We start from the raw sequence: 24,254 nt of genomic DNA on the forward strand, positions 1-24,254 counted from the left end.
TGCAGATGGGTGGTGGGGGGTGGGGGAGGTGTCGGGAGCTCTATTCACCTCGCAAGGGCTGCAGGTTCCTGGGGTGGGGATGTCACAAGGCCCTAGTGGACTGGGACCAACAGAAGCCAAGGGGATAGCTGGAGAGGAAGGTGCCGACAGCTGGTCTATAGCCCCACTGCTGGACAGGGTGGGGGCTGTGCATAGGTTAGTGCATAGTTGGTGTGGGTCTCCAGGGACTGAACTGGCTCGTCTGTGAGGGGGAGGAGGCCGGGCCCTGGCCTGGCACGGCAGCCCTCGCTCAGCCACTCAGTCCCCATCTGTGCCTGCTTTCTCCATGGCCACACCCACATGCGCTCCCAAGGCGCACTCAGGCCTGGCAGGTCCACTCTGTCTTTTGTCTTCTTCAAACCTTGGCTGCGACGGGGAGGAGGAGCCAGGAGAGCAGGGACCCTACCTTTCCTGACCTCACACCCTTCAAGCATGACTTTCTTTGATGCCCTGGATTTCCACATTTATTTCTAAGAACCCTGGGCTTAGAGAAACAGTAAGACTCTTTCCCACCCCCTCCCACCGCCCCACCCCCACTCCCGTGTTCTTTTCAGGACACGTCCATCTGTTAAACAGATCCAGGCACTCTACATGAAAATCCTGGGTGGGGTCCGTTTGTGTGCAGGTCTGTCTGTCTTGTCATGCCCCCCCTCCCCTGGCACCCATCCCATGAGGCCCTGCAGCAGGCACCATGACCACTTCTGGACAATGTGGCCCGTGTCCTTGGTGGGCCCCTCTCCTGGCCCTGCACTATGAGCCCCGTGGCGGGCACCACTACCACTTCTCAATGATGTGGCTCATGTAGTCCTCAGTAGGCACGCGGCCTGGCTCCTCGGCCTCGTCCCGTGGCAGTGCCTCCTTGGCGCGGTGCAGCAGGCGCTCCTCGCGGCTCCGCAGGCGCTGCTCCCGGCGCTCCAGCTGCCGCTTGTACTGGTAGCGCTGCTGGAAGAGGTCCTTGGCATAGTCGTAGAGCTGCATGTCCAGGTCGTTGAGCTCCTCGATGTGGCGGATGGTGTCCTCGCCCACCTCCACGCCGCCTGCCCGTGTGCTGTTGTACTGCATGAAGGGCCGGATGAACTTGAGGTTGAACGTCCGCTCGAACAGGTACTGCGTCTTGCGCTGGAACTCCGTCAGGCCGAAGAAGGCCATGTCCCGCAGGTTCTTCTTGGCACTCTCGAGCAGCAGCTGGGCTCGCTTGCCCTCAGGGATGAAGGACAGGTTATAGCAGCCCACCAGGCTCAAGTCGGCCAGCATGCGCACCTGGCGGTTGTTGGCCAGGTTGTAGGGGCAGTCCATGAACTCCTGGAGCGTGCAGCCCGACCAGTCTGTGCCCTCATAGCAGGGCGGCAGCTCCTCGGGTGTGGGTGTGCGCCCATCACACATGTGCAGTGACGTCTTCCAGGTGGCACCCCGCTGCACATGCCGCCACTCACTCAGGTAGCGTGACACAGGGTCCCGCAGCAGGGTGATGTAGTAGAACTTCCTGCAACGAGACCAGAGAGGTGGTGAGGCAGGCACGGCTAGGGGGCGGTGGTGTGAGTGATCAGTACTGGGGTCCTAGGCAGGGCATGAAGTGGTCCAGAGTTTGGGCCCTGAGGAGGGGTCCTGACTCCATGGCTCCCTCATCACAGGACTTCAGACAAGTGACCTCCCCTCCGACACCAACCACCAAGTCTAGGTCTCAAACAACTGCCCCTGGGGGAGACGAGAACTTGCCAAGGGCACACAGCTACCAAGTGTGGCCCTGACGGTGCCCACGGTGACTCGGCCCAGGGAGGTGAGGCCTGGGCAATGGGGCAAGTTGTCTGCTCCCACCCACCGCCACCCGACACTGACCTCTCAGGAGAGGAGGACTCCAAGAGGTCCCTCGTCAGAGGCAGGAGAGGCTGTGGGGGCAGCCCCACCCAGGAAGGGCACTGTGGGGGCTTGGCAGGAGCTGAGAGGACCCCGGAGCTTGTGAGGTCGGCCCACTAGAGCTGCAGGGTCACCAGGGTGGTGGGGGCAGGGCCCAACATCGTGGTGTTAGGGGCTGTGGGGGCAGCCGTGGCCCCCTCCCTTTGCCGGGCTGGGGTGGCCTCCTTGCTGGGCTGACCAGTCTCAGGTGAGGTGGAAGCTGCGTGACTTCCTAGCAGGCTCCTTCCTGTTTCACTTTTCCTTTGCAGACAATGGGGCTGGCTGTGAGATGTGTGGGGATGTGTTCCTGAGGGCTGGGAGGGGAGTGGAGAAGAGGCAGCAAAGGGGATCTGTTTGGGCTCCCACTCCAGGCTGCGATACCCCCGGGCCTCCACGTGGCCTCTGCAGCCCTCTCCCCTCCCGCCTTCGTCTGCCTAATGCTGCCTTGTCCCCAGTGTCACCTCCTAGGGAAGCCCTTGTGTGTCTGCCTCAGACTCTGTCGCAGCGGCAACCTCAGGCTGACTGCCCAGTTACTTGTCTGAAGTGTGCCCAGGGACAGGACGGAAGAGGGAAGGGGCCCAGGGCCTTAAGAGCAGGCAGCGTTACAGGGTCCAAGACAGTCACCTCACCCAGCACCTTCAGGACCCAGTGGAGGAAACAGCCTGGGAGGGTCACTGGACCAGCTGCCCAAGTCCCCTAGTGGGCTCCGCGCCTGGGGCGGGGGGGTCTGTGCGAAAGTGGGGTGAGGGACGTTAGCTCACAATTTCCTATAGGGACGAAGCAAAAGACACGGCACATCCTGACTACTGCTTCTAAAGATGCCAGCACAGACAAATACACACACAGAGTCAGACTCAGTGAGGGCAGCCCCAGGGCAAGAAAGGGACGCACAGACATGCCCAGAGCACGTCCTAACAGTGCAGTCCCTCGTGTGTTCACACAGCCTGTACTGCCCCCAGCCAAGCCTGGGGCCTGCCCCCATCCTGCTGACCACCGTATGCCAACGGGTCGCTGTGGACAGCCTCCTGAATACAGAAATCCAGTGTGATCTGCACGGTCTGCTAAGAGCCCTGCCCACACCACACAGAGTGCAACCTGGCATAGAGGTAAGGACACAGATGCACCTGTGACAGGTGGGCAGTCTGCCTCCCCAGTGCCAGCACCCCATGCTCCACTGACCCCAGCAATCACCCCAGCACCAACGCTGCGCCCCTCAGGGACCAACCCCTGCAGCCTCAGCCCTGCATCAGCATCAGCTCTTGCCCGGCTCAGGTGCCTTGCAAACCCTATATACAGGGAAGGGAGGAGGGGCCAGCTGGGCTCCTGAGGATGCCCCTGCTGGCGGCACAGCCACCCCAGGTCAGCCTTGCTCATCAGACTGTCCATACAGCCCTTGGGAAATCCTTAGCCTGGCACCCCCTTCCACTGTGGTGCCTGCAGGCTCTGGGGATGCCAGCCGCACAGACCACCCCCAGAAGCCCTGAGTCACTTCCATTTCACAGCTGTTGGCTCAGGAAGGGAAAGGCCTTGCTCATGACCTGCAACCTGAGACCTGAGAGCTCAGGGCACCTGCCCTCCAGGCTGCTCCACCCCTGGTCCAGAGAGGGTGAGTGGCCTGTAGGGCTACAGAGTGGGCTGTGGGGAGGGCGGGGTCCTGCTGGCTGGGCAAGGCCCCAAGTGCAAGCTGCCCCTGCCTGGGGAGATGACTGGACTGATTCTCAGATGGATGTGGGTGTCACAGGGGTTTGGGGGCCTATGGACAGGTCACTGGGGACTCCTGGGGTGCCGTCTCTGCCATGTCTGCACCTGCAGGCTCCTTGGAGCTTCCTGGACATGTTGGGAGCCGCTGGCCAGTGCTAGGGCCTGTTTAATGATCTAGGGGACTGGCAGGGTGGTGTGCGGCTCGTCAGCTCTGGAGACCAATTTAGAGGCATGACGAATGCTTCCAGTAGTCCCAAGGCTCCAAGTACCTGGCTCCCACACGGGCATGCACTTGGCAGACCTTGGACAGGAAGGAGGGGCCTCTGCCCCCAGGAAGCCCTGTTGAGAGCCCTGAAATGGGTAGGGGAGAGGCTGTGAGAGGGCCACGGACCATGAGCTCAACAGCCAGGTAGTGGTCCTGCCTCACTCCTGCCCACGGTCTGTGTCCCTGCACCTGATGGACTCTGTGCACCTCCACCCGGCCCATAGCACGGTCACCTCCGAGCTCATCACTCCCCATCCCTGCCTATGCCCTCCTGAGCCAACGTCTTCTCCAGGAGGCCCTCCCTGACCACAGCCTCTGGGAAGGGCAGGGCCTGGGTCAGATGCACCGCAGTGTCCCCAGCACAGTTCAGGCCGGGCACCAAGGGATTCAGTGGACAGTGAAGAAATACCTCATAAGAGCACTGCAGGGTGTGCTGCCACCCCATGCTCCAGATGTGGCAACTGAGGCACAGAGAACTGGGGCTGGTTTCCGCCGGGCGGGATCTATACCCAGGGTGGGATCCATGGCCAGGGGAGGATCCACACCCAGGGAGGGATCCGCAGCCAGGGGGGGATCCACGGCCGGGGGGGATCAACACCCAGGTCGGGATCCCTAGTCAGGGCAGGATCCGCACCCAGGTGGTCCAGCCTGAGCCTGAGCTTTCCTCAGGTTTTCATTGGGCGACTGATGGAACACCCAGAGGTCCTGACCTGGTGGGGACTTCACACACCCAGGGTATGGGGCACCAGTCCCGGCTTAGCCTCATCAGTACTGTGACCTAGGTCCCCCCGCCCCTACACGGTGGACTCCTCCTCCTGCACCAGGTGATCCACTCTGCCTGGGAGCCCCAGACCCAAGTAGGCTGGCAGCCAGGGTGGTGGGTTGCATCTCCACTGGAGGTCCCATGAGAAGGGGTGCCGACACCTGGCTGTCTGGGAAGCCCTCCTCCACCCAGCCAGGATCCAATGACCCAAGGCCTCCTGGCTGCAGCCTTCGCAGTGCTGCCTGGAGGGTGGGCAGGGAGAGGGGCAGGACAGGGACGGTGGCCCTAAAGGAGGGTATGTGCCTGTGGGGCCGACCACAAACCAGGGCCACTGAGGGCGAGAGGCAGTGTGTGTGCTGTGGCGTGGGTGAAGCCACAGTGCTGCCGGCACCTCTCTGCCACACAGCCCAGTATGGTGCTGGCTCTCTAGGATGTGCAGGGAATGCAGGAGGCAGCCCCTCCAGAATGCCCAAGGTGAACACAGTTGTCGCCGCCCCCCCACCCCCGTAGCTTTTCCTGACCCTGCTGTGTGAGGAGGCTGGCTCTGGCCTCTCCTGGGTGGCTGGGTCATGCCTCCTGGGGTCAGCATGGAGTACACACATGTGCAGGAGTGACCACATGCCCACCAGCCCACTCTAAGTGAGCTTTGAGCACTACCGGTTGCGGTGCCAGGCCGGGCCACTGCCTACTGCCCTGCTCTGCTGGCTCCACCTGCCTGCCAGAGAGGTCTTGGTCAGACCAGTTGCTTAGAGAAGACTCAGGAAGCAGAAGGCAGCCTCTAATTCCAGTCCTGGCAGGTGGCTGCGGTGAGCAGAGGGGCCCTCCGGCCAGCACGAAGGACAGAAGGCAGCAGCCTGAGGTCCCGGATGCCTAACTGGGGCCAAGAAGCCCATCTGCAGCCTTCCTTCTACTCCCACATAGCCGGCCTGTCCTGGGTGGCGATGGAAAGAACCTTCTGGGGGCAGTGGGGCCTGAGACCTGGGGGTGGGAAGGCTAACTGCTGGCCATGCTGGCACTGAGTGAGGGCAGGTGCTGTCTGCTCCAGGAGGAGGTGGGCACACCACCCCATCTGGTAGGTGGGTGAGGCTGCAGGCAGGTCTGTCTGTGGTCCGTGAGTCTGCCCACGTGTGTGAGTGTGTGCAGGCTATGCACTGGTGTCAGTGTTTCTCTGGGGTCAGCACTGTGGACATGCGTGCATGTCACTGTCCTCACAGCTGGTTTTGTGGCTGTTCTCCCATCTGCATTCTCCAGGCTTGCCCATGCCAGGACTTAGATGAGCGTGCGTGTGCACCGAAAGGCAGGACACTGGCGTGGGGGACACAATGATGGCCAGGTGGATGCTTTGAAGGGCCACGTGCTGCTTGTGGAGGCCTGGCTCCTGCACTCAAAGGTGGTGTCAGAGCCCTAGGGTGACAGCATGTGCTCCACTCAAATCCCATGCTCACATCTACATGTGACCCAGCACTCTTAGGTCCTGCAGGCTCTGGCTGTCCCTGCATGTCCTGAGGATGGGAGCCTGGCTCCCAGGGCCTCACAGACCATATGGACCATAGCACAGACCCCCTCCACTGCCCTCCTACCTCCAGTCCTTTTCCAGGAAGCGACCCTCCTAAAGGCTTTCAAGATTCTGATGGAGATGATCAAGCAGGTTTGCTAACCCATGCTGACAGCAAGAGCTGGGGAGGAGCCTGCTCCTCACATAGCCCCCTGGAGAGTGACCAGGCACTGGACCCTCACCCATGGGTGCACACGCCCAGGAGGGCAGAAAACACATAGTTCCAGCATGGCTCTGGTAGCCGAAGGCTGCAGACTGCTTGCTGGCGACTGTGGTTGGGGGGAAGGTCAGATAAGCGCTTCCACATTCACCTGCAGTTTGGCAACTTCTGCCCAACACACAGCAGGTGGGGGGACCAAGGACACATCCTCCCACATCTGCAGAGCAGGGTGCTGGCTGGCCCAAGACCCGGTGCAGCCAAGGCCATTGGGGGTGAGAGAGCCTGCTCCTCCCCAGGCAACTGTGGGTATGGCCAGGCTTTTCTCTTCACATGGGCGAATTACTTAAAGGACCCACCAACAACTCACCGTTTGGCTTCTAACAAAACTAGGAAGTAAGCTGCTCCAGGCAAACCACTAATTTTGAAAGCCATCTGTTACAGATTGAATTGTACACCCCAAATATAGGTGTTGAAGGCCTCACCCCTATACCTGTGAGTGTGACCTTGTTCGGAAACAAGGGTTTCTTTTGTCATGCAAATACCAGAGCAGGGTGAGTCTCAAACCTTGTCACTTCTGGGTGGTGTCTTATATAAAGAGCAAATACACACAGACACATAACGGGACATACAGACACCACGTGAGAACAGTCTACAGGCAAAGGAATGGCAAGGATTGCCAGTGCACACCAGAAACTAAGAGAAAGGCTCACAGAAGGAATCCACATGGCCAAGACTCTGATTTGGACTTTCAGCCTCCTGAACTGCAAGAAAATAAATTTCTGTTCTTGAAAGCCACCCACTTGTGGTGTTCGTGTTACGGCAGCATGGGCCCCTGAGAGCACCAACGGTGACACCCCCTTCCTCCTTTGTGCCACTGAGATGGGGGAGCGAGGGACAGGAGTGCCTTGGCCTCGGCACAGGTGAAAACCCTGCTGGGCCAGTCCACCTCAGCAGACTTTGACGCTCCATCCCGCAGGTATGAATGGCAGCTGAGCCAGGAGGGGTAAGAGCCCCAGCTGACCCAGCTGGGCCCCTGGGCCACCACATCTGTGTGTTTTAAATTCTTCGGGGCCCGTGCTGCCTGATTCTTGCTCACGGTTGCACTGCCTCCCCACTAAGCTGTAAACTGTAGGAGGCCAGGGACGCCTTCCACATTGCACCCCGAATCTGAGGCACAGGGCTGCTATCGCCCTGCTCACACATGTGCTCCTTTCCAAATGAGCTGCCTGACACACAACAGCTTTAAGCCGTGTGGGTTTTCTCAGTTAGTGGGCAGGAGGGGTTTAAGAACTCCGTCTCTGAGCTTGGAAAGGGCGCAGGCCTGAGGGTCTCGCAGGCCCCCTGCGCACTGCCTGTGGGGGAGCGGCCGGTGCAGAGGAACCACAGGTGGAGGGGCAGGGCTTAGAGCTCGGTCCTGGGGGGCATAGGCTGGGGAGCAGGGCCGGGGGCACCCCAGGGACAGGCTGATGCCAGGGGCTGGTGGGATCTCAGGCAGAGTCTGCAGAGAAAGAATGCCCACCTCAGGCTGAATTTCAGATAAACGACAAATAGTATCTTGGTATAACTATGTCCCAAATACTACATGGTACATACTTAGACTAAAAAATTATTCACAGTTTATCTAAAATTCAAATGGGACTGAGCATCCTGTATTTTCATTTGCTAAATCTGGTGACCCTACTTAAAGAGGTGCAGAGGCCACACACACACAGGAGCCCCACCCTCCCCTTACACAGTTAGCTCTTCAACGTCATCTGTGTGCTGATGACACCCAGATTCCTGTCCCCTCAAGGGCATCTCACTTGCTCGCCTGAAGGGTCCCAAGTAGTGAGTCCACACTGGGGCTCCAAGCCCCTCCCAGCCTGTGCCCCCTGCAGTCCTCCCTCCCATCTCCGTGGGTGCAGGGTAGGCACAGGAAGTGGCCTGGCCCCCAGCCCCTCGAGTTCCCTCGACCTGCATTTGGTCCAGCCATACCTTGCACTGCCCTAGGACTGCTGGTCGCTGGGCTCTGCCACGGTTCAGCAGGCCCGCTCTTGCCACAGGCCTGCGTCCTGGCTGTGCTCGCTACCCAAACGCCCCTTAGAGGAGTGAGTACCCCAACCCTACGTCTCCCTCATCCCCGTCTCCCTCCTGTCCACCACATGCATCACGTGACACGTGGCTACTTACGCTTTGCTTTACACCCGCATGCTCTCTAGAGAAGCGCCCCCATGAAGGCAGGGACTGGTCTGGCTGTCCCCATTGGGTCTTGCACGTGGGGGGCTCAGGAAACACTTGATAATAAGGGAAAGGGGGACACACCCCTATGCTCCCCCACATGGGCCAGGCAGCGGGCTCCCTGTCAGACGTGCCTGGGATGGAGTTCCAGCAGCTCCACCTTCCACTGGGGTGCACCAGTGACACAGTGCTGGGCCTGGCAGCAGTGCTCTGCAGGGGCCACACTCCTGCTTTCCCGGGCTCTCTCCTATCACTCACTCCTGCTCTGTGCAGTCGCTCCTGGGGCTGCCCCACTCCAGCCTCAGTCTCTCTCTGCCTTCCACTGCTGTTTCCCTCCCCACCTGCCTGGCCCTGCGCTCTCTCCCCACTCCCCAAGTCTTCTGGTGGTGTTACAAGGGCTTCATTGCTAGTAACAACGAGGTAAAGATGGCTCTTAGGACTGTTCACTGTGAGTCATTGACCCTCCGGTGCCCAGGACAGGTCTGGACTTGGCTCCACAGGCCCCAGGCCCAGCCAACCCTGGGCAAAAAGCCCATTCCAGCTCAGCCCCTTGGATAGGCCTCTGGGAGGAGGGGTCGGGGCCAGGGATGGAGTAGGGTGTAGATTCTGGCTTAGATCTAGAACGCACCCTTTGTGCTTCATGGCCTGTTCCCCCATCTATGAACTGATGGTGTTGGAGAGACCATCTCCCTGTGGTGAGAGGGAGGAGGTGGGCTCTGGATGGGGAGACCAGGCAGCCCTGCTTCACAGCCTTGCTCCACCTACCAGAATGACTGGTGGGCTGCGGCTGGGGGCAGGGTCCTGGCTGCTATGATCAAAGACTTCCTGACACTGTGCTCAGTGGAGTTGGGGGGGGGCGGGGCTGGGGCCAACTGCAGAGGGCTTCTTTCTTACCTGCCTCCCCAGACAGCCCTCTCCTGCTGGCGGGCCTCACTTCACCCTGGGCAACACTGAGGGTGGGACTCGTGTCGGGGGAAGGCTGGGGCCCCACACCCAGCCCTGACCACCAAGCATGCCCTGGGTCCTCTTTCTGGGGGGCAAGCAGGGGGGAAGTGGGTTCTCAAGGCGGGAGAAGACGGGAAGGGCTGGGCACACGAGGCCAGGCCCAGGCTTTGCCCTCTTGGTGTGCGGTCCTGGCACGAACCCACCTCCCTAGCCCCATTTCCCAGTCTGTGAAAGGGGCAACCCTGCCTGCTGGGCTGCTGCTCTGGGCCAGGAATGCCACGATAGGACAGTGTGGCACACTGGGGCCGCATGTTCACTCACTTACTACCCACCAGGTACAGACACTGGTCAGAATCATGCTGCCCGCTCAGCGCCGCCTCCCTGGGGTCCACCAAACTATGGTGGGGACAAGTGGGGAAGGTGTCACCTGCCCCTGTTGTTGAAGACCAAGTCGGCATAGAGAAATGGTATGTGGCAGCCCAGGAGGTGGTGGGGCCCACAGCGAGGAGGGGAGGCCTGGAGGGCTGCCTGGAGGAGGAGGACCATCAGGATGTGGATGAGTGCAGAGGACCCTGTCTAGGCAGAGGCAGAAAGGCAGGAGTGAGGCTGGTCCTGGGAGATAAGAGGAGTCCCTGAGTGGTGCAAATGGTTAGGCGCTTGACTTCTAAGTGAAGGGTTGGAGGTTTGAGTCTACCCAGATGCGCCTGGTGATCTACTTCAGAAAAACCAGCTAATGAAAACCCTGTAGAGCACAATTCTACTCTGACATACACGTGGTTGCCATGAGTTGGAGTCGACTGGACGCAACTGGCTTGGTTTTTGGTTTGGGGCTGGGAGGAGCGGACAAGCAGAGGTCAAGCAGAGGGCGATGGGCCCAGTGCTGCCAGCTTGAGCTGCCTGGTGCCTGGGCACTGCTTACTGTCCAGAGTGGACCGAGCCATGCTGGGGCGGCTTGGAAATAGAGCCTCTGCTAGGTCACAGACTGCTCCCACAGGCCATGGGGGTGGCCATGGGGTGGCGTGAGGATGGCTGCCCAGCTGTCCTTGGCACTATAACCCCTCAGTTAGGCTGTCCCCAAATCACTAGGGAGCTTGCCTGGCCTTCTCATTCACCTGCTTTCAACACCCAAAGGCTGCCTCTGCCTCAAGGTGGAGGGCCAGGGATCCACCGTTCAAAGACCTCCCCCTCCTGAGGCCTCAGTAAATCACAGCGAAAAAATACAAAGATCCAAACCCACAAGGACAAGGACAACGAGAGTCAGATGACACCGAGAGGCTGTGCAGCACACATTTAGAAGCCCCAAGGGTGGAGCAGGGGCACTGACAGAGTGGGCAGAAGATGGGGCGTGCCGCAGGGTGAAGGAGGTGGTGGTGATGTGTGGTGTAAGAGACCCCCCCTGCCAGATGACCAGTTCCCCATACCCAGGCAATCCCCTGCCAGGAGGAGACCTTCTACGCATTTCTGGAAGTGTTGGTGTGTGTGGTGGGAGAGTGTCATGACTCAGAGACAAGGGTGCTAACCCCTAGCTCCCCACCCTACAGGAAACTGGAGGGGTCTCTGCCCCAGAGCAAAGTCCCTCCTGACTGACATCTGGGGTCCCCTACAAGGCAGGTGGCTTCCTGCCATCACTCTCCAGCAAGTTCAGAGGGTCCCAGAAGGAGGGGAGAGAAAACACAAAGGGGAGACGATGAAAGAAACAGCCAGAATCGGCGCACACAGTTCACTTACGCAGAAAGGGGTCCGTCATCCAGTGTCCAGCACCTAGGATTCAGACCCAGCCAAACTGTCAACCATTTTCAGACATGCAAAGATAGGAAATTTATCTTTCGTGAACCCTGTTTTAGGAAGATACTGGAGGATGTATCTCATTTGGTAAACAAGAAAAACAAGAAAAAAGGGGGTGGGGGAGGGAACCAGGAGATAGGAGCTCCGACCCAGGAGAGGGACCCAGGGAGCTGGCTGCGTGCCAGGCTGGGCCTGACAGGAGCAGAGGATGAAGGTGCCAGGAGGTGTGGGCAGATGGCCTGACATAGAGAACACTGGGGAAAATGAACAGTAGGTTTGTGGCAGATCCTTGGAATCATGTGGGTGGGGTGAGGAGAAGTGTGTGTGAGGGGTAAGAACACTTCATCTTCATCTACCAAACCAGAAAGCACACACATCATGTGTAATTTGAGAAACGAAGTAAGAGCATTTTAAGTTATTTAGAAGAATACTGAGAAAAGCTGCAAGTGTTCTTTGGGGAGGATGGGAGGGAAAGGCACACCTGCTGTTTTCATCACATGCCTCTTAGAACAATTTGTTTTTTTAAGCGTGTGTACAAATTAACTGAAAAAAATTAAAGTATGAGAAAACAATGAGGACACTGGCCAAAAAAAAAAAAAAAAAAAGTATGGAAAGACACTCTACTTCATTAGTCACCAGAGAAATGGCACACGAATGCAACACCTGCTCGAGTGGCATAAAGGAAGTCTGGCAACACCAAGATGGCGCAGCGTGGGCAACGCAGCGCTTGATCAAGGACCTGGCTGTGAGGCAGGCAGCTGTTGTGTTCTTCACTGTGAAGAAGACGTGACCAGTGATGACCCCTCTAGGCACAACTCCCCAAGATGCCCTTGTTCCTGTGCCTCAGGAGCTGTGGCAATGTGGTGTATTCTTACAGTGGAATACCACTTAGCAATAAAATGAACAAACTGCAGGGAGCCCCAACAACACAGGCAGTTTGACAAATAGGATGTGGCATGGAAAAATCAAATTAAAAAGATTTAATAGAGAACGATGATATTATTCATAAAATTTTCACAAATAAAAAAATACTATTCAGTGATACATACACATAACAAACAGCTATTGTTGAGTTGATTCCAACTCATAGTGACCCTATAGGACAGAGCAGAACTTCCCCACAGGACAGAGCAGAACTTCCCCATAGGATTTCCAAGCAGCAGCCAGTGGATTTGAACTGCTGACTTTCTGGTTAGCAGCCAAGCTCTTAACCACTGTGCCACGAAGGCTCCATACATACATACATGGTGAAGTTACTAAAAAAAAAAAAAAAAAAAAAAGAAAAAGTGACAGGATAGACACGAAAATTCCACACAGAAGTTACCCTTGAGGGGTGTGGGTGTGTGTGTGTGTGTGTCTGTCTGTCTGTGTGCACAGATGTGTGTATCAGTGGATTGAGTGTATGTGGTGGGGGAGGTCAAAGATGGCCCTAGGGGAGCTCACACCATGGTGCTGGTCACGTCATCATTCTCATATAGTGTTCATGATTTGTTTCTTACATACGTTATATATATCTTTTAGCATGTCTCAAACACTTCAAGATAAAAAACCCTGTTTCAAAGAGGAAAGGAATATAAACAAAACCAGCCTCAGAGGACCCAGCCGACTTACAGCGCCACCTGCCTCCTGAATGGATGTGTTTGCCACACCAGAACCTCAGTTCCCCACAGCCTCACCCCGCCTCTACTTTGCGTGGCTCCCCTGCCCACAACCTCTCCTTCCACCCAGTGCCCAGCTAACCACAGGTCTCCAGTGCTTCGTCTTGCCTCTCTCACTCTTGTTAATGCTGCTGCTGTGAATAAGGAAAGGATCTATGGAAGGGTGGAGGTCCCCTTTGAGTTCCAGCTAAGGGAACATCACCTTTGGGGATAGGGAGGGTGGCTCAGGTCCTAGTCAGCTGGGGCTGTCCTGTGGCTTGTCAACTAATCATCCTTAAAGTCCGACTGCCCTGTGGCTGCTCTGGAAACATCCAGTGGGTGGGGGGCCCTGGGGGTGCCAAAGGGGCTGGCTCCACCTCTAGGGGCTCCTCTTCCCTACTGCCAACTGCAATACCCAGGGACTCAGCTGAGTGATGTGGCTGGTCAGTTATGCTCTCAACAGGGTGGCAAGCCTTCTGTCAGCACCGCCGTAGCCAAGGCCCAGGCGAAGGTGGGGCCCTAGTGCCCAGAGCCCAGGGCAGGCCTCTGTGGGACACCTATGGTGCGGCATGCATTGAAGGCCTCAGCCTGGACTGCCTAACCAGGGACAGGAGTGGGGCTCAAAACAGGGTGCCCAGAGCAGAGCGCGCACAGGGACTGGCTGACAAGGTCCTGCCCACGACTTTCTCTGCAGCTTCCCTAGCACCGCGAGGCTCGCCACCCGGCCATACAGGAGACGCAAGGAATAGCCAGCAGGTATGGTGCCGACGGCTGTTAATCAGGGCCCCCAAGGGACCACTCCAAAGTGTGTGCATATCTGTCTGCAGCCTCCACAGGCCAGCCCCAGGGGTGTGCCCCCCAACCGACAGGTTGGGCCAGCTCCAGGGGTACGTCCGCCTGACAGCTTGGGCCAGCTCCAGGGGTATGCCCCCTCTCCCCCTCTCCGCCTGTGGACTGGGAGCTCTTGGGAAGTGGGGCTGCATGGCACAGCCCACAGGGCTGCAGAGGCTGCTAGCCCACAGCTGTGTTGGGTGGGGACTTGTCCCACCCCAGCACTTGCCTGGGTTGGCCCCGTATTCATATAGGAACTGGCTATGCCGAGGTCCTTGGTGACGACACTGACGGTGCTCACAGTGCACCAGGCACAGCGCACGACGGGAGGGTCCGGGACGGCCCCCGACGGGGCGGGGGGGACCCGGGGACGGCCCCCGACGGGGCGGGGGGGACCCGGGGACGGCCCACGACGGGGGAGGGGGACCCGGGGACGGCCCACGACAGGGGAGGGCCTGGGGCTCAGAGGGGGAGCCTCTCCAGGGGCCATGGGCACTCAGAGGGGCACTACTCCTAAATGGGGCAGGGGCCAAGGAGGCTGCTAGAAGGAGGCAGTCTGCCAGGTGAGATGCAGCAGAGGAGTTTCAGCCAGGGGTGGACATGTTTGGAGTGAGAGGACAGTGGGGAGGGAGGGAGGGGTATGGCTTTGCGTGACTGGAGCCTGGGAGGGGCGTTGAGGTTTGGGGTGATGCAGCGTGAGACTGCGAAGGGTCCTGTGGCACAGAGTGCAAGATCCACGTGGATCTCAAACACGAGACCTCAGAGTGTCTGTGCCCGAGGTAACAGTCCTGTCTATGCAGACGGCAGCCCTCCCGGCAGCCCCTGCTGCCATGTCACCATGCTAACTATGCTTAGTTTGGGGCTTCACAGGACCTCAACCTGCCCTGACATTTTGGGGCACTGGGGTAGTGGTCAACAGTAATGTAAGATCCTTGTGGGCCCAAAAGCTGCCGCTGAGGAGCAGCCAGCTAGAGTTGTTAAGTCTGGGTTCTTAGGAGACAATGCCAACGCTGGCCAGCACCCACACTTCTAGTGCAAATACAAGCCATCCCGGACAGTCACAAAGTGAGGCATATCAGCTCTGAGCTCCTTCCTTCCTGGCAGGGAGGAAGCAAGCGACAGCCGAGAGGCAGCTAAACTGGCAGGGGCTGAAGCCTCAGGAGGCACCGCAGAGTGGGTGTCTGGTCCTGGCCTGGGGCCTGGGGGACAGTCGTTCATTTCTATCCTCAGCAACCTGAGTGCTGCTCATTCTCTCTTCTCTCCCGCCGCTCCTCTGTGGCCACCAGGCAAATCTGAGTCCACAATCCTGGCTGGTCCCTCTCACAGAGGTGGACTCTACCATCACTCACGTTCAGCAAATGTGGACATTAAGGCCATGTGCGGAGCCAGCACCTCTACTCAACCAGGACTTGACTCCTCCACTCACACCATCTCCCCTCTTCTGCTCCCTACGAGTGTCTGTTTGAACTCAAACCCCATGTCTGAATCTACCCCCTCCTGACCCTTCTGGGAGCTCAGGACTCAGACCAGAAAGGAGACTTTAACCCTGGCTCAGGCATCTAGGAAACCCAGGGTGCGGGCTGGGGGTCGGGAGCACAGGATTCTGTAGGGGGGCGGAGAGCTTGATTATGTCACTCTCTAACTTGTAATTCCACTTCCAGGAAGGAGTTTGCCCTGAAGAAAAGGCTGACCTGTGGCAAGGCCCCATGAGAATGTTCACTTCAGTGTTATGTATCATGGAAAAACCCAGAGCACAGGATTAGGTAAACTGAGTATCACACCGCTGGCCACCCTGCAGCCGCAACAGAGGTGCTCAGAAGACTGAAAGACACTTGTGCCAACCCGTGAGGAGAAACATACAGGCACAAAATAATCACTCTATAGTAAAAAATGTTTAAACTTCAAAAAAGAAACAGCACCCAGGACAGGAACACGCTGTTAAATAGTAGTCTTGGGATGCTAGGGTTATGGATTCTTTTTCCAACATTTTATCATAAAACATTTCAAACTTACAGAAAAGTTGAAAGTTCAACGAACACCCAAATACCCAAATGGGTGATTTTACTGTTTTTTTTTTTTTTTTTTTTTTTAACTTTACATATTCTGGTACTGTTTCCAAAGAACAGATGTTGTGGGTCCAACTAACAAGTCTCCAAACTGACCCCCAACAAAGGCTGACCCGCTGTGTCAAGGGGGTTCTACTCCCTAACTGGGGGTGAGAATACCATCGCATTACCTCTGAATACTGGAAGAAAATCAACACCATGGTTCACAACAGGAGTCCTCCAGGAGCCCACAAGAACCTCCATGACTGTCCTCTCCCACACAGGACATTTCCAAAGGGTCACAGTTCCAAGAGCCTAGGAGGTTACAGACCTGTGAGAGAAGCCCACTCTGGTGGGGGCTAGACAAGCCCCTTCCCCCAACCATGCACATGGGCCTCAGGGCCCAGGTATCCCTTTGTAAGACAAATGCAGACCCTGAAACCCAGACACTGGTTATTATTTTTTAAAAATGATATTAAGAGGCATCTGAAAATTTGGGTTGGGGTGGGGAGGGTGCTGTGGGGAAGATGCTCCACAGAGAGGAATCCAGTGCTGGAGGCCGACAAGGCCACACATCAGTCAGCAGACGGAGAGCAGGTGGTCTGGGTGCGCTCTGCCTCAGGCCACACGGTCGCCCTGCTTGCCCAGTGCCCTGTTCTGACTACCTGTCTCCATACCGGGACTCATGGGATGTCATGGGGCAGGACTGGCTCTCTGTAGGAGATTGGGCCCTCCCAGGCCTGGCCTCACCCGCCCCCCGCCACCACTGAGGCCTGGTCCTGCCCCCAGCCCCAAACTCAGGCCCGGTCCCATCCCCCATCACCTCTGAGGCTGGGCTTGGTCAAGTAAGGAAACTACAACCCCAGCGAGACACAAACCTTATTAACCAACCCGTTACACAACGCCTCTCAGCAGCTCTGCCTGCTGCCAGTGCCAAGCTTCCTGCAGACACTCCGATCCCTGCCTCTTCCCAGTGCCTGGTGCTTTGCTTCTGGGGAGGCCTCTGCTGCTCAGAGCAGACTGACCCCGTAGCCGTGGAAAACACTGACTGTGTGTCACACCAGCCTCTTAGGGAACACGGTTCATAAGGTAAACAACCCAGCAGAGAATATGGCCAGAAGCAAAGCACCTGGGTACCAGGTATTGAGGCGGGGCAGGTGCGGGTACGTGGGGGCTGGCTGCCCCTCCTCGCTCTGATGGAAGGGGCCTGCAGGCCGGCTGTCCAGTGTCTCCTTGCACCTCTGAACTCACAGCATCCTCGAGAGGGTGCAGCTGGGTGAGGTGGGGCCGCGGGGAGGGAGAGGTGTGGTCCTCCTTAGAGCTCGGCCGGGCACGGGGGACAGAATGTGGAGACAACCCAGTCACCAGACAAGCTGAGGCTGCATGCACGTGAGCCACAACGTGATAACAGATCCCCACTGGCTCAGCCCTGTGCCTGAGCCTCACGTCCAGCACAAACCAGTGCCCCAGGGGCAGCCCCTCTCAGGTGGCCCTGATTGCTGGGTTCTGAGGCGGCAGTGCAGCTGGGGAGGCGTCTCTTCGAATGCTAGTGTAGATAATGCTGACCCGTGGTCACGCTCCCTGGGTAACGTGTCCACAGACTATTCTCTGGATTAACTATGTTTGCTTCCCAAACTACCCTGGTCCTGACTCCCCCACCTGACGCAGAGTCAGGCGTGCAGGTGAGGGCAGTTCTGGCTGGTGCTTCTGGGGAAAGATGTCCCCATCTCTCCACCAGGGCAGTGGGGGTCCAGCTCATACAACCCTTAGCAGAGCGCCCCTGCCCTGCTCTCAGCTCCAGAATGGACACTCCAGGTGGGCAAAGGCCGACTGAGCGCCAGCCCCTGCTCCCCTCCAAGTGCAGCACAGCTGATGCGACCACCTTACTGGGATGGGGATGCCAAGACCCACAGGGGAGGTGACTGCTCAAGGTCTCCGGCCCTGAAAGGTGGGCTTGGGACGGGTCTGAAGCTCGGCCTTGGCCAGCCCCTGAATGCCAACCCCTCCAGGAGTCGGGGTGCAGGGCTGCGTCACACCACCTGCCATGTCCCCTCCAGCAGGGGCAGGCTGGGCACAGGCAGGTACCTGGTCCTGGGCAGGGCTAGATAGCTGGTGCCCCGGGTGGCCCCACAACCCCAGTCCCCACTCTGCCTACCTCTTGGCCACCCAGGATGGAGTCTACAGGGGCTGGTTGGAGAGGAAGCCCTCTGTCCCCTCCTCAGCCTGATAGAGGAAGACAAATGGACAAGAGCATTTCTAGACCAGCCGGCCACTCCCCACCTGGACACTGTGACATGCCCTGGGCACTGCCCCGTTTGTCAGTTAATGGACACAAACAAGCCCAGCAAACAAGCAGAGGCCAGTGAGTGACACCCGAGCACTCGTCTGCCAGGCCTGGGTGGAGGCGCACAGGAGGCCACACGCTCCCCTCCTCCCCACCCCTGGCATGGCCCATACGAAGCTGGACACTGGGCTGGGACAAAGCATGGAGCTGGAGCTGGACGTGCACCTCCCAGTGAGGCAGACCCAGGTCTGGGCCAGGCTGGGCTGAGGCTTGCTGAGGGCAGGACTTTCCACTGGGTGTGCCTGCTAGGCCCACCCAAGGCCTGTCCCAAAGGAGGTGTCTGGCTGGCGATGAGGGAACAACAAAGCAGCTAACATGGGTGTACACCTGCCCCACAACAACCCATCCTTTCCAGATGAGAAGACTGGGGCTCAGAGAAGTGAGGTGAGGCCCAGGGTCACGTAGCCCCTAGGTGCAGGGCCAGGTTCACACCCACGTGGTGGGCCCAGAGCCTGTGCTCACTGTGGGCAGGGGCACAGCCTCACCATGCAGGAGAAAAACAGAGGCACCCCAAAGCACCTTGCCTGATCATCCCAGCTGGAGCCAGGAGAGGAGGATCTAGTGCTGCCCTTGGGAGGAAGGGCGGCCACAGGAGGGCCCGAGGCCCTGTCCCACCCACTCCCTCCAATGCACTGCCCTGTCTGCTGGCCATGTGACCCAGAGACCCTGCAGAAGCCCATGAGGCAGAAGTTCCACTTTCTGGGGATGGCAGAACTGAGAGCCAGCAAGCTCAGGGCCCCGGTGTTTCCTGTGGCTGCTCTACTGGCCTGGCCTGGCTCCTCTTCCGAGGGAGGGGCAGTCTCTGTCTCGTCCATCCATTCAGGGCAAGAGCACTGGGGCCGGGGCACAGTCAGGGTGGGCCACTGCAGGTGGGACCTGGGCTCCTCAACAAGGGTCTACAGGGGCCCTGGTCACTCCTGACACTCCCTGACACCCTGCAAGGCAGAGATCATCCCCATTTTGCAGATGAGAAAACTGAGGCTCAGAGAGGCTATAACACAGATCACACAGCTGGAAAGGCCCAGGCCTGCCTGGAACCTGTCATTGTCCGCAGAGAACCTTTCCTGCTGAGCCACAGCCCTGGGCAGGGTGGTCATGTGGGCACCTGTTGGGCTGGGAAGAGTAAAGTCCTGAGAGCAAGGTGCAAGTGTGGGTCTGGCAAGGCTGGGCCCAGACCCCATGTAGACTCAGTGGCACTTTTTAACTGAAGTATGGTCAGACGTGGTCACGTTAGGAACACCCCGCCTGCAGGGATGGAGCACCACCACTACCACCGCTGCCACTACAACAGAACCCACACACTTTAAGCAGCTACTGTGGCTGCCTCTCGGAAACGCTCCTGGCGTAGTGGTTAAGAGCTACAGCTGCTAACCAAAAGGCCGGCAGTTCAGATCCACCAGGCGCTCCTTGGAAACCCTATGGGGCAATTCTACTCCATCCCACAGGGTCACTATGAGTTGGGTGGCTGCCTCTCAGGGGCTGGAGGTGGGGCCTGGACTTTGGCCACAGAGTGATTGCTGTGGGACGCAGGGCCAGGCCTCCTCTGGCCGTGCACACAGCACTCCTCCTCCACCTGGCCAGCTGAGAGGCTGAGAGGATGGCTGGATTGAACTCTGAACAACACTCCTGACTCCACCCCCTTTCCAGGTAGCAAGACAGGCAGAGCCACACCAGGTCGGTAGGCGGAGCCAGGGAGGACAAGGCAGGGTGGCAAGACTGCCTCCTCCCTCCTTTTTGGCCTCTTCTGGCTCTTCCCCAGCCCCTCCCAGGCCCACCGCACAGTTCAGCTTCCAGCCTGGCCCCCTGGGCTCCCATCTGGGGGCTGTACCTTGAGGAGGGGTGGGAGGGCGCTCTGTGTGAAGGGCCTGGCCAGGACACCTACGTGTGCCCAAGAGCACCACTCAGCTCCGTGCTGCAGTGCAGGCGAGTCTCCAGGCCTGCTGGGGCTCTGGACCAGAAACACAGGCTGCTCCTGCCCCCTCACTTGCAGGCCTCTTGAGTCTACAGGACTGCAAGTCCTTAAAGAGGCACCCTCACCTTGAGGGGCTGCTGTCTGCACTGACTCTGCTGCTGCCTCCAAAGGCCACTCCAGCAAATGACAACGGTGGTCAGTTAGACCTGGGAGCCTGGCTCCCGGCATTCAGGTACGGGGTCCTGGCAGGACGGGGCGGCGGGGGGAAGATAAGAGGGTTCCAGTGCCTCTCCGGACTGGTCAGGAGCAGCATGCCCTGCTCAGTGGTGCTGGGAAGTCATCTGATCTACCACCTGTCCCACTGTCCAGCAGCTCGGTCCTGGTGCAGCCCCCTCCCCCGTCCCAATAGCTGCAGCAGCAGATGCCTGAGAGGAGGAGTGGGCAGCCCAGAGAGGATCCCAGTGGTCCAGAGCAGTCAAGGAGGCCTCCATGGAGGAGGTGACCCCAGGCCAATCTTTAAGACAGGTGGTGCTCCCCTGCTGCAGCCCGGGGCATGTCAGAAATGGTGTGAAGCGTGGGCCCGTGTGTCCTGACATGCCATCGTGCCCACCAGCCCTGCTTGCAGCGCGCCCTTTACCACAGCCTCGCCGGTACCCACACTATGAAATGTGATGGGAGGGCCTTGCTGTGGCCAGCTGCAGGAGTGGTGCCCCCGCCTCCCCTACATACTGAGCAGGGAGCTGGCCTGCTCGCAGGGGAGGCCTCTGCTTCCTCCCAGAGGCATGGCTGGGAATTCTTTGGCGGTATTCCCTCCTAGTTCAGGGCAGTTTTCAGCCCTGCAGAAACATTTCTCCCTTCAAGCTGGGCAGGGGTCGATGCAGCCCACTCCTCAGACTGTGTAAGGTCTGGACACCAAACGGCAGAAACTGACCCACAGGTATAACCCCAAGCTCTGTGCCAGGGGAAATGGAGGCTGGGGAAATAGCAGCCTCCTGGCCCTCACCCCACCCCAGCCCCCAATGGCTGGGCCAGCAGCCGTCTTTGGCCTTGCCTTCCTGCCCGTGGCTCCAAGCCTCCTGGCCAGGATCCCGCTTCCTGGCTCAGCCCTGCTCTCAGTCTCCTGGGGCTGGATGCTCTGGGGAGGGGAGGGGGGCAGTGGCTTAGGCATTTCTGTGAGACCCTCCCTCAGCCCTGGCACCCATGCCACCAGCACAGGAACCCTGGCACCTCGGCCTCCTCCATGACCCTCCCATCTGCCCCTGCTGCACTTAGCCCCAAGCCTCACCACCTGCCCCGCACACACTCATGGCACCCACCATGGGCACTCAGATTCTCCATGGAGCTGGGCCCCCAAAGGTGCTCTGTGGAACCCTGCCTGTGCCTCCCCACCCCCTGCAGGAGCCCTGGACGTGCCAGCTCGCCACACCCAGAAACCCACCACACTAGGCAAGTACAGCCACACCTCCCCTATGAGAAATTCTGTGACCTTCCCAGAAGGCCGATGTTGGGAGTTCGCTGCTGGCCTCCCAGGAAACACGAAGAGCACACCTGTTGCATGCTCTAGTTAATCTTCCCAGCAGCCTTGTGACCTGGGGCCTTTGACTCCATCCTACATCTCAGCAAGGTCACAGGACCTGTCCAGGGTTGCAGTGGAGTTGGGATCTGAACTTGGGTCCTGCCACATGAGGTGGTTACAGACAGTGTACGGGTCGGTGGTATCAAAGGCCACCACTGGGTGCCCATGGGTGTGTGCTGGTAGACACTTGCAGGACACGTACAGCAGTTTTTGGGAACAGCTCTCTTGAGAGGATGCCCATTTCATCACCAGACCGGCATGGAGCCTTTCATGTTCGCAATCTTGGCTGTGAACTTTGCAGACTCTGGCTTAACGTGAATCTCGTTCTTGGGGCTAGGGCAATGTGTGTCCAAGCTCTGAGCTCTGCCCTCCCTGTGGCCCCTGACCAGGGTGTTTGGTACTAGGGATGGGGGTCTGGGCTGTCCCCTCTGTCCCCTGCCCTTGGCCGTGGGAGGGGTGGGCGTGACTTTCCTGCATACTCTGCAGCTGGGCCCACAAGACCCCCCGTGGGGCCCAACAATGTAGGCCCACTGTGGACCAGAGGGAGGGTGGGCACCTGCCTCACCTCTACCCAGAGTCCTTTGAAGACCTCGTCCCATCTTGCAAACATGGTGACTGCTCACCTGGGCACCTGCCAGGGCCCAGCTTACCTCCCACCTGGGGCTCCAGCCCCACCCTCAATCTCTCCTTCAGCTGATGCTCTCTCGAATAGCTAGTGAGGAGGGTCTTGGGGGATGGGCAGGATTTGTATGGGAGCTGCATCCCCTCCCGTGCCTTGGGGCCCATGACCACCATTCGGGGGGGGGGCCCTGCACACTGTGCGCTGCAGGACCCTCGCTACTGGGAGGAGCTGTAAGAACAAAAGGTTGTGTGCACAGACCTCCTGTATGGGGGTCCTGGCAGACCCAGAGAAGTGTGCCCCGTGGCCAGTCCGACCTGCTCTCTGTGCGGGGGATGAATCCTAAAGGCAGATTGGGACCTTGCAGGAAGGTCCCTCCAGCGTGACACACGCCGGTGGAGAGGGTCACACCAAGGAGAGAAAACACCTCAGGCCTAGTGCGGGGGCTAGGAGGTGTACTATACTGTAGCTAAACCCGTGATGCTATGGCACCGAGGATGGTCCTTCTGGGGAGCCTGCAAGGACACAAGGGCACATGTACGTGCTCGCTAACAAAAACACATCTAAGCTCGCGGATACAAGCTGACTCCAATTCTGAAAAAACACAAACCAGGTGCGGAAGATGGGGCAGAACAACAATCAAGCCCAGATGGGAAGGGGGCTGCCCCAGCGACGTGCCCTGGGTCGTCCTCTACTGTCCACATCTGTATTTTTCCAGTGTAATATAACCAAGCATGTGTGAAAAAACAGACAACAGATTAAGAGCCTTTTATGGTGCATGATCTAATCTGATTTTCTCACAAGACGCTAGAGTCGGAGCCTGAGAGGCTTGGGGCCTCCCCAATGGCCTCTCGGGGTGTCTCCAAAGCTACAAGGCCCCCAGCTGATCTGAGGACCACTGGGGGTGTCCCTGGCTCCACCTCACAATGATGCCTTCTCCCAGGACCTCAGACCAAGCTCTCCTGGTTCTCCTCGCAGCCCCCTTAGGCCTCTGAGCAGAGAAGTGGCTGACATCTTCCTGCATGCATCTCAGGCTGTGTTGGGAGCACTACCACTTGAGCGGTGGCCCTTGGTCCTGAGAGGGCCACAGGAAATGCCCCATGCACTTTAGGGCCTTTCCTGGAGTGTCTACAAAGAAGGGTGGGAGAAGGGGGGCTGAGGCTGGGCAGCAAGAGCAACACTGACAACTTGTGCCAGGCGCCATGCTGAGGCTTAGCAGGCATCACTTGCTTTACCCCACAACCTCTGGGTGGGCACTGCTATTGGCACCCCCTCTGCAGATGAGCAAAACCGAGGCTTTGGAGAGCATTCAGTTGCCAGAGTCTCCCAGCTACCAGAGATGTCTGACTTCAAGGGTCACATATGTTGTGCTTAAATCTGACACAAGAGGCAGGGGTACCTGAGGGGAGCTGGTACTGGCACCACAAGAACTGAGCGTCCGCACTGGGAAACAAACGGTTTTCACTCGTCAAGGGCTCTGCAACTCAGCAGCTGCGTAGCCGTGGCAGGTTCCCCAGGGAACGTCTCTGGGCATCTGCTTCCTCCCTGTCAGCGAGAATGATGTGTCCCCAGAGTCTGCAGCACAGCACCCAGCACCCAGCCCATCCCAGAGCAGCACCAGCCCAGCTGGGAGGGAAGGAGAGGAAGGCTAATAAAGATGGGGAACAGCCAGAATGGACTAGCCTGCTCTCGCCAACCACGGGTGGGAGGCAGAGAGAGAGAAGCTACCAGTCACATCATTCACATGGAAGGTCACAAAATAAAAACCATGAACAGTTTTATAACCTTAAAACAAAGCTCAAGCAGTAGTTGGAAATCTTCCTACAAGGATTTAGGAATGTCTGCAGCTTACTTTCAAATGGTTCTGCCAAAAAACAATTATGGAGCCCTGGTGATGCAATGGTTAAGAGCTCGGCTGCTAACCAAAAAAAAGGTTGGCAGTTGGAATCCACCAGCTGCTCCTCAGA

At 58.4% G+C, this 24,254-nt stretch overlaps 1 protein-coding gene across 1 annotated transcript in view; it reads right to left on the reverse strand.

Moving 5' to 3' along the window:
- Positions 1-623: 623 nt before the first annotated feature.
- HS6ST1 (heparan sulfate 6-O-sulfotransferase 1) overlaps positions 624-24,254 on the reverse strand; it is a 46,449-nt gene continuing 22,818 nt past the window's right edge. The window contains exon 2 of the mRNA XM_004387043.2: positions 624-1,522. Coding sequence (XP_004387100.1) covers positions 814-1,522 — 709 coding nt within the window. The 3' untranslated portion in view covers positions 624-813. The remainder of the gene's footprint in view (positions 1,523-24,254) is intronic.

The sequence above is a fragment of the Trichechus manatus genome, unplaced genomic scaffold (assembly GCF_000243295.1).
Source record: "Trichechus manatus latirostris isolate Lorelei unplaced genomic scaffold, TriManLat1.0 scaffold00179, whole genome shotgun sequence".
NCBI lineage: Eukaryota > Metazoa > Chordata > Mammalia > Sirenia > Trichechidae > Trichechus > Trichechus manatus.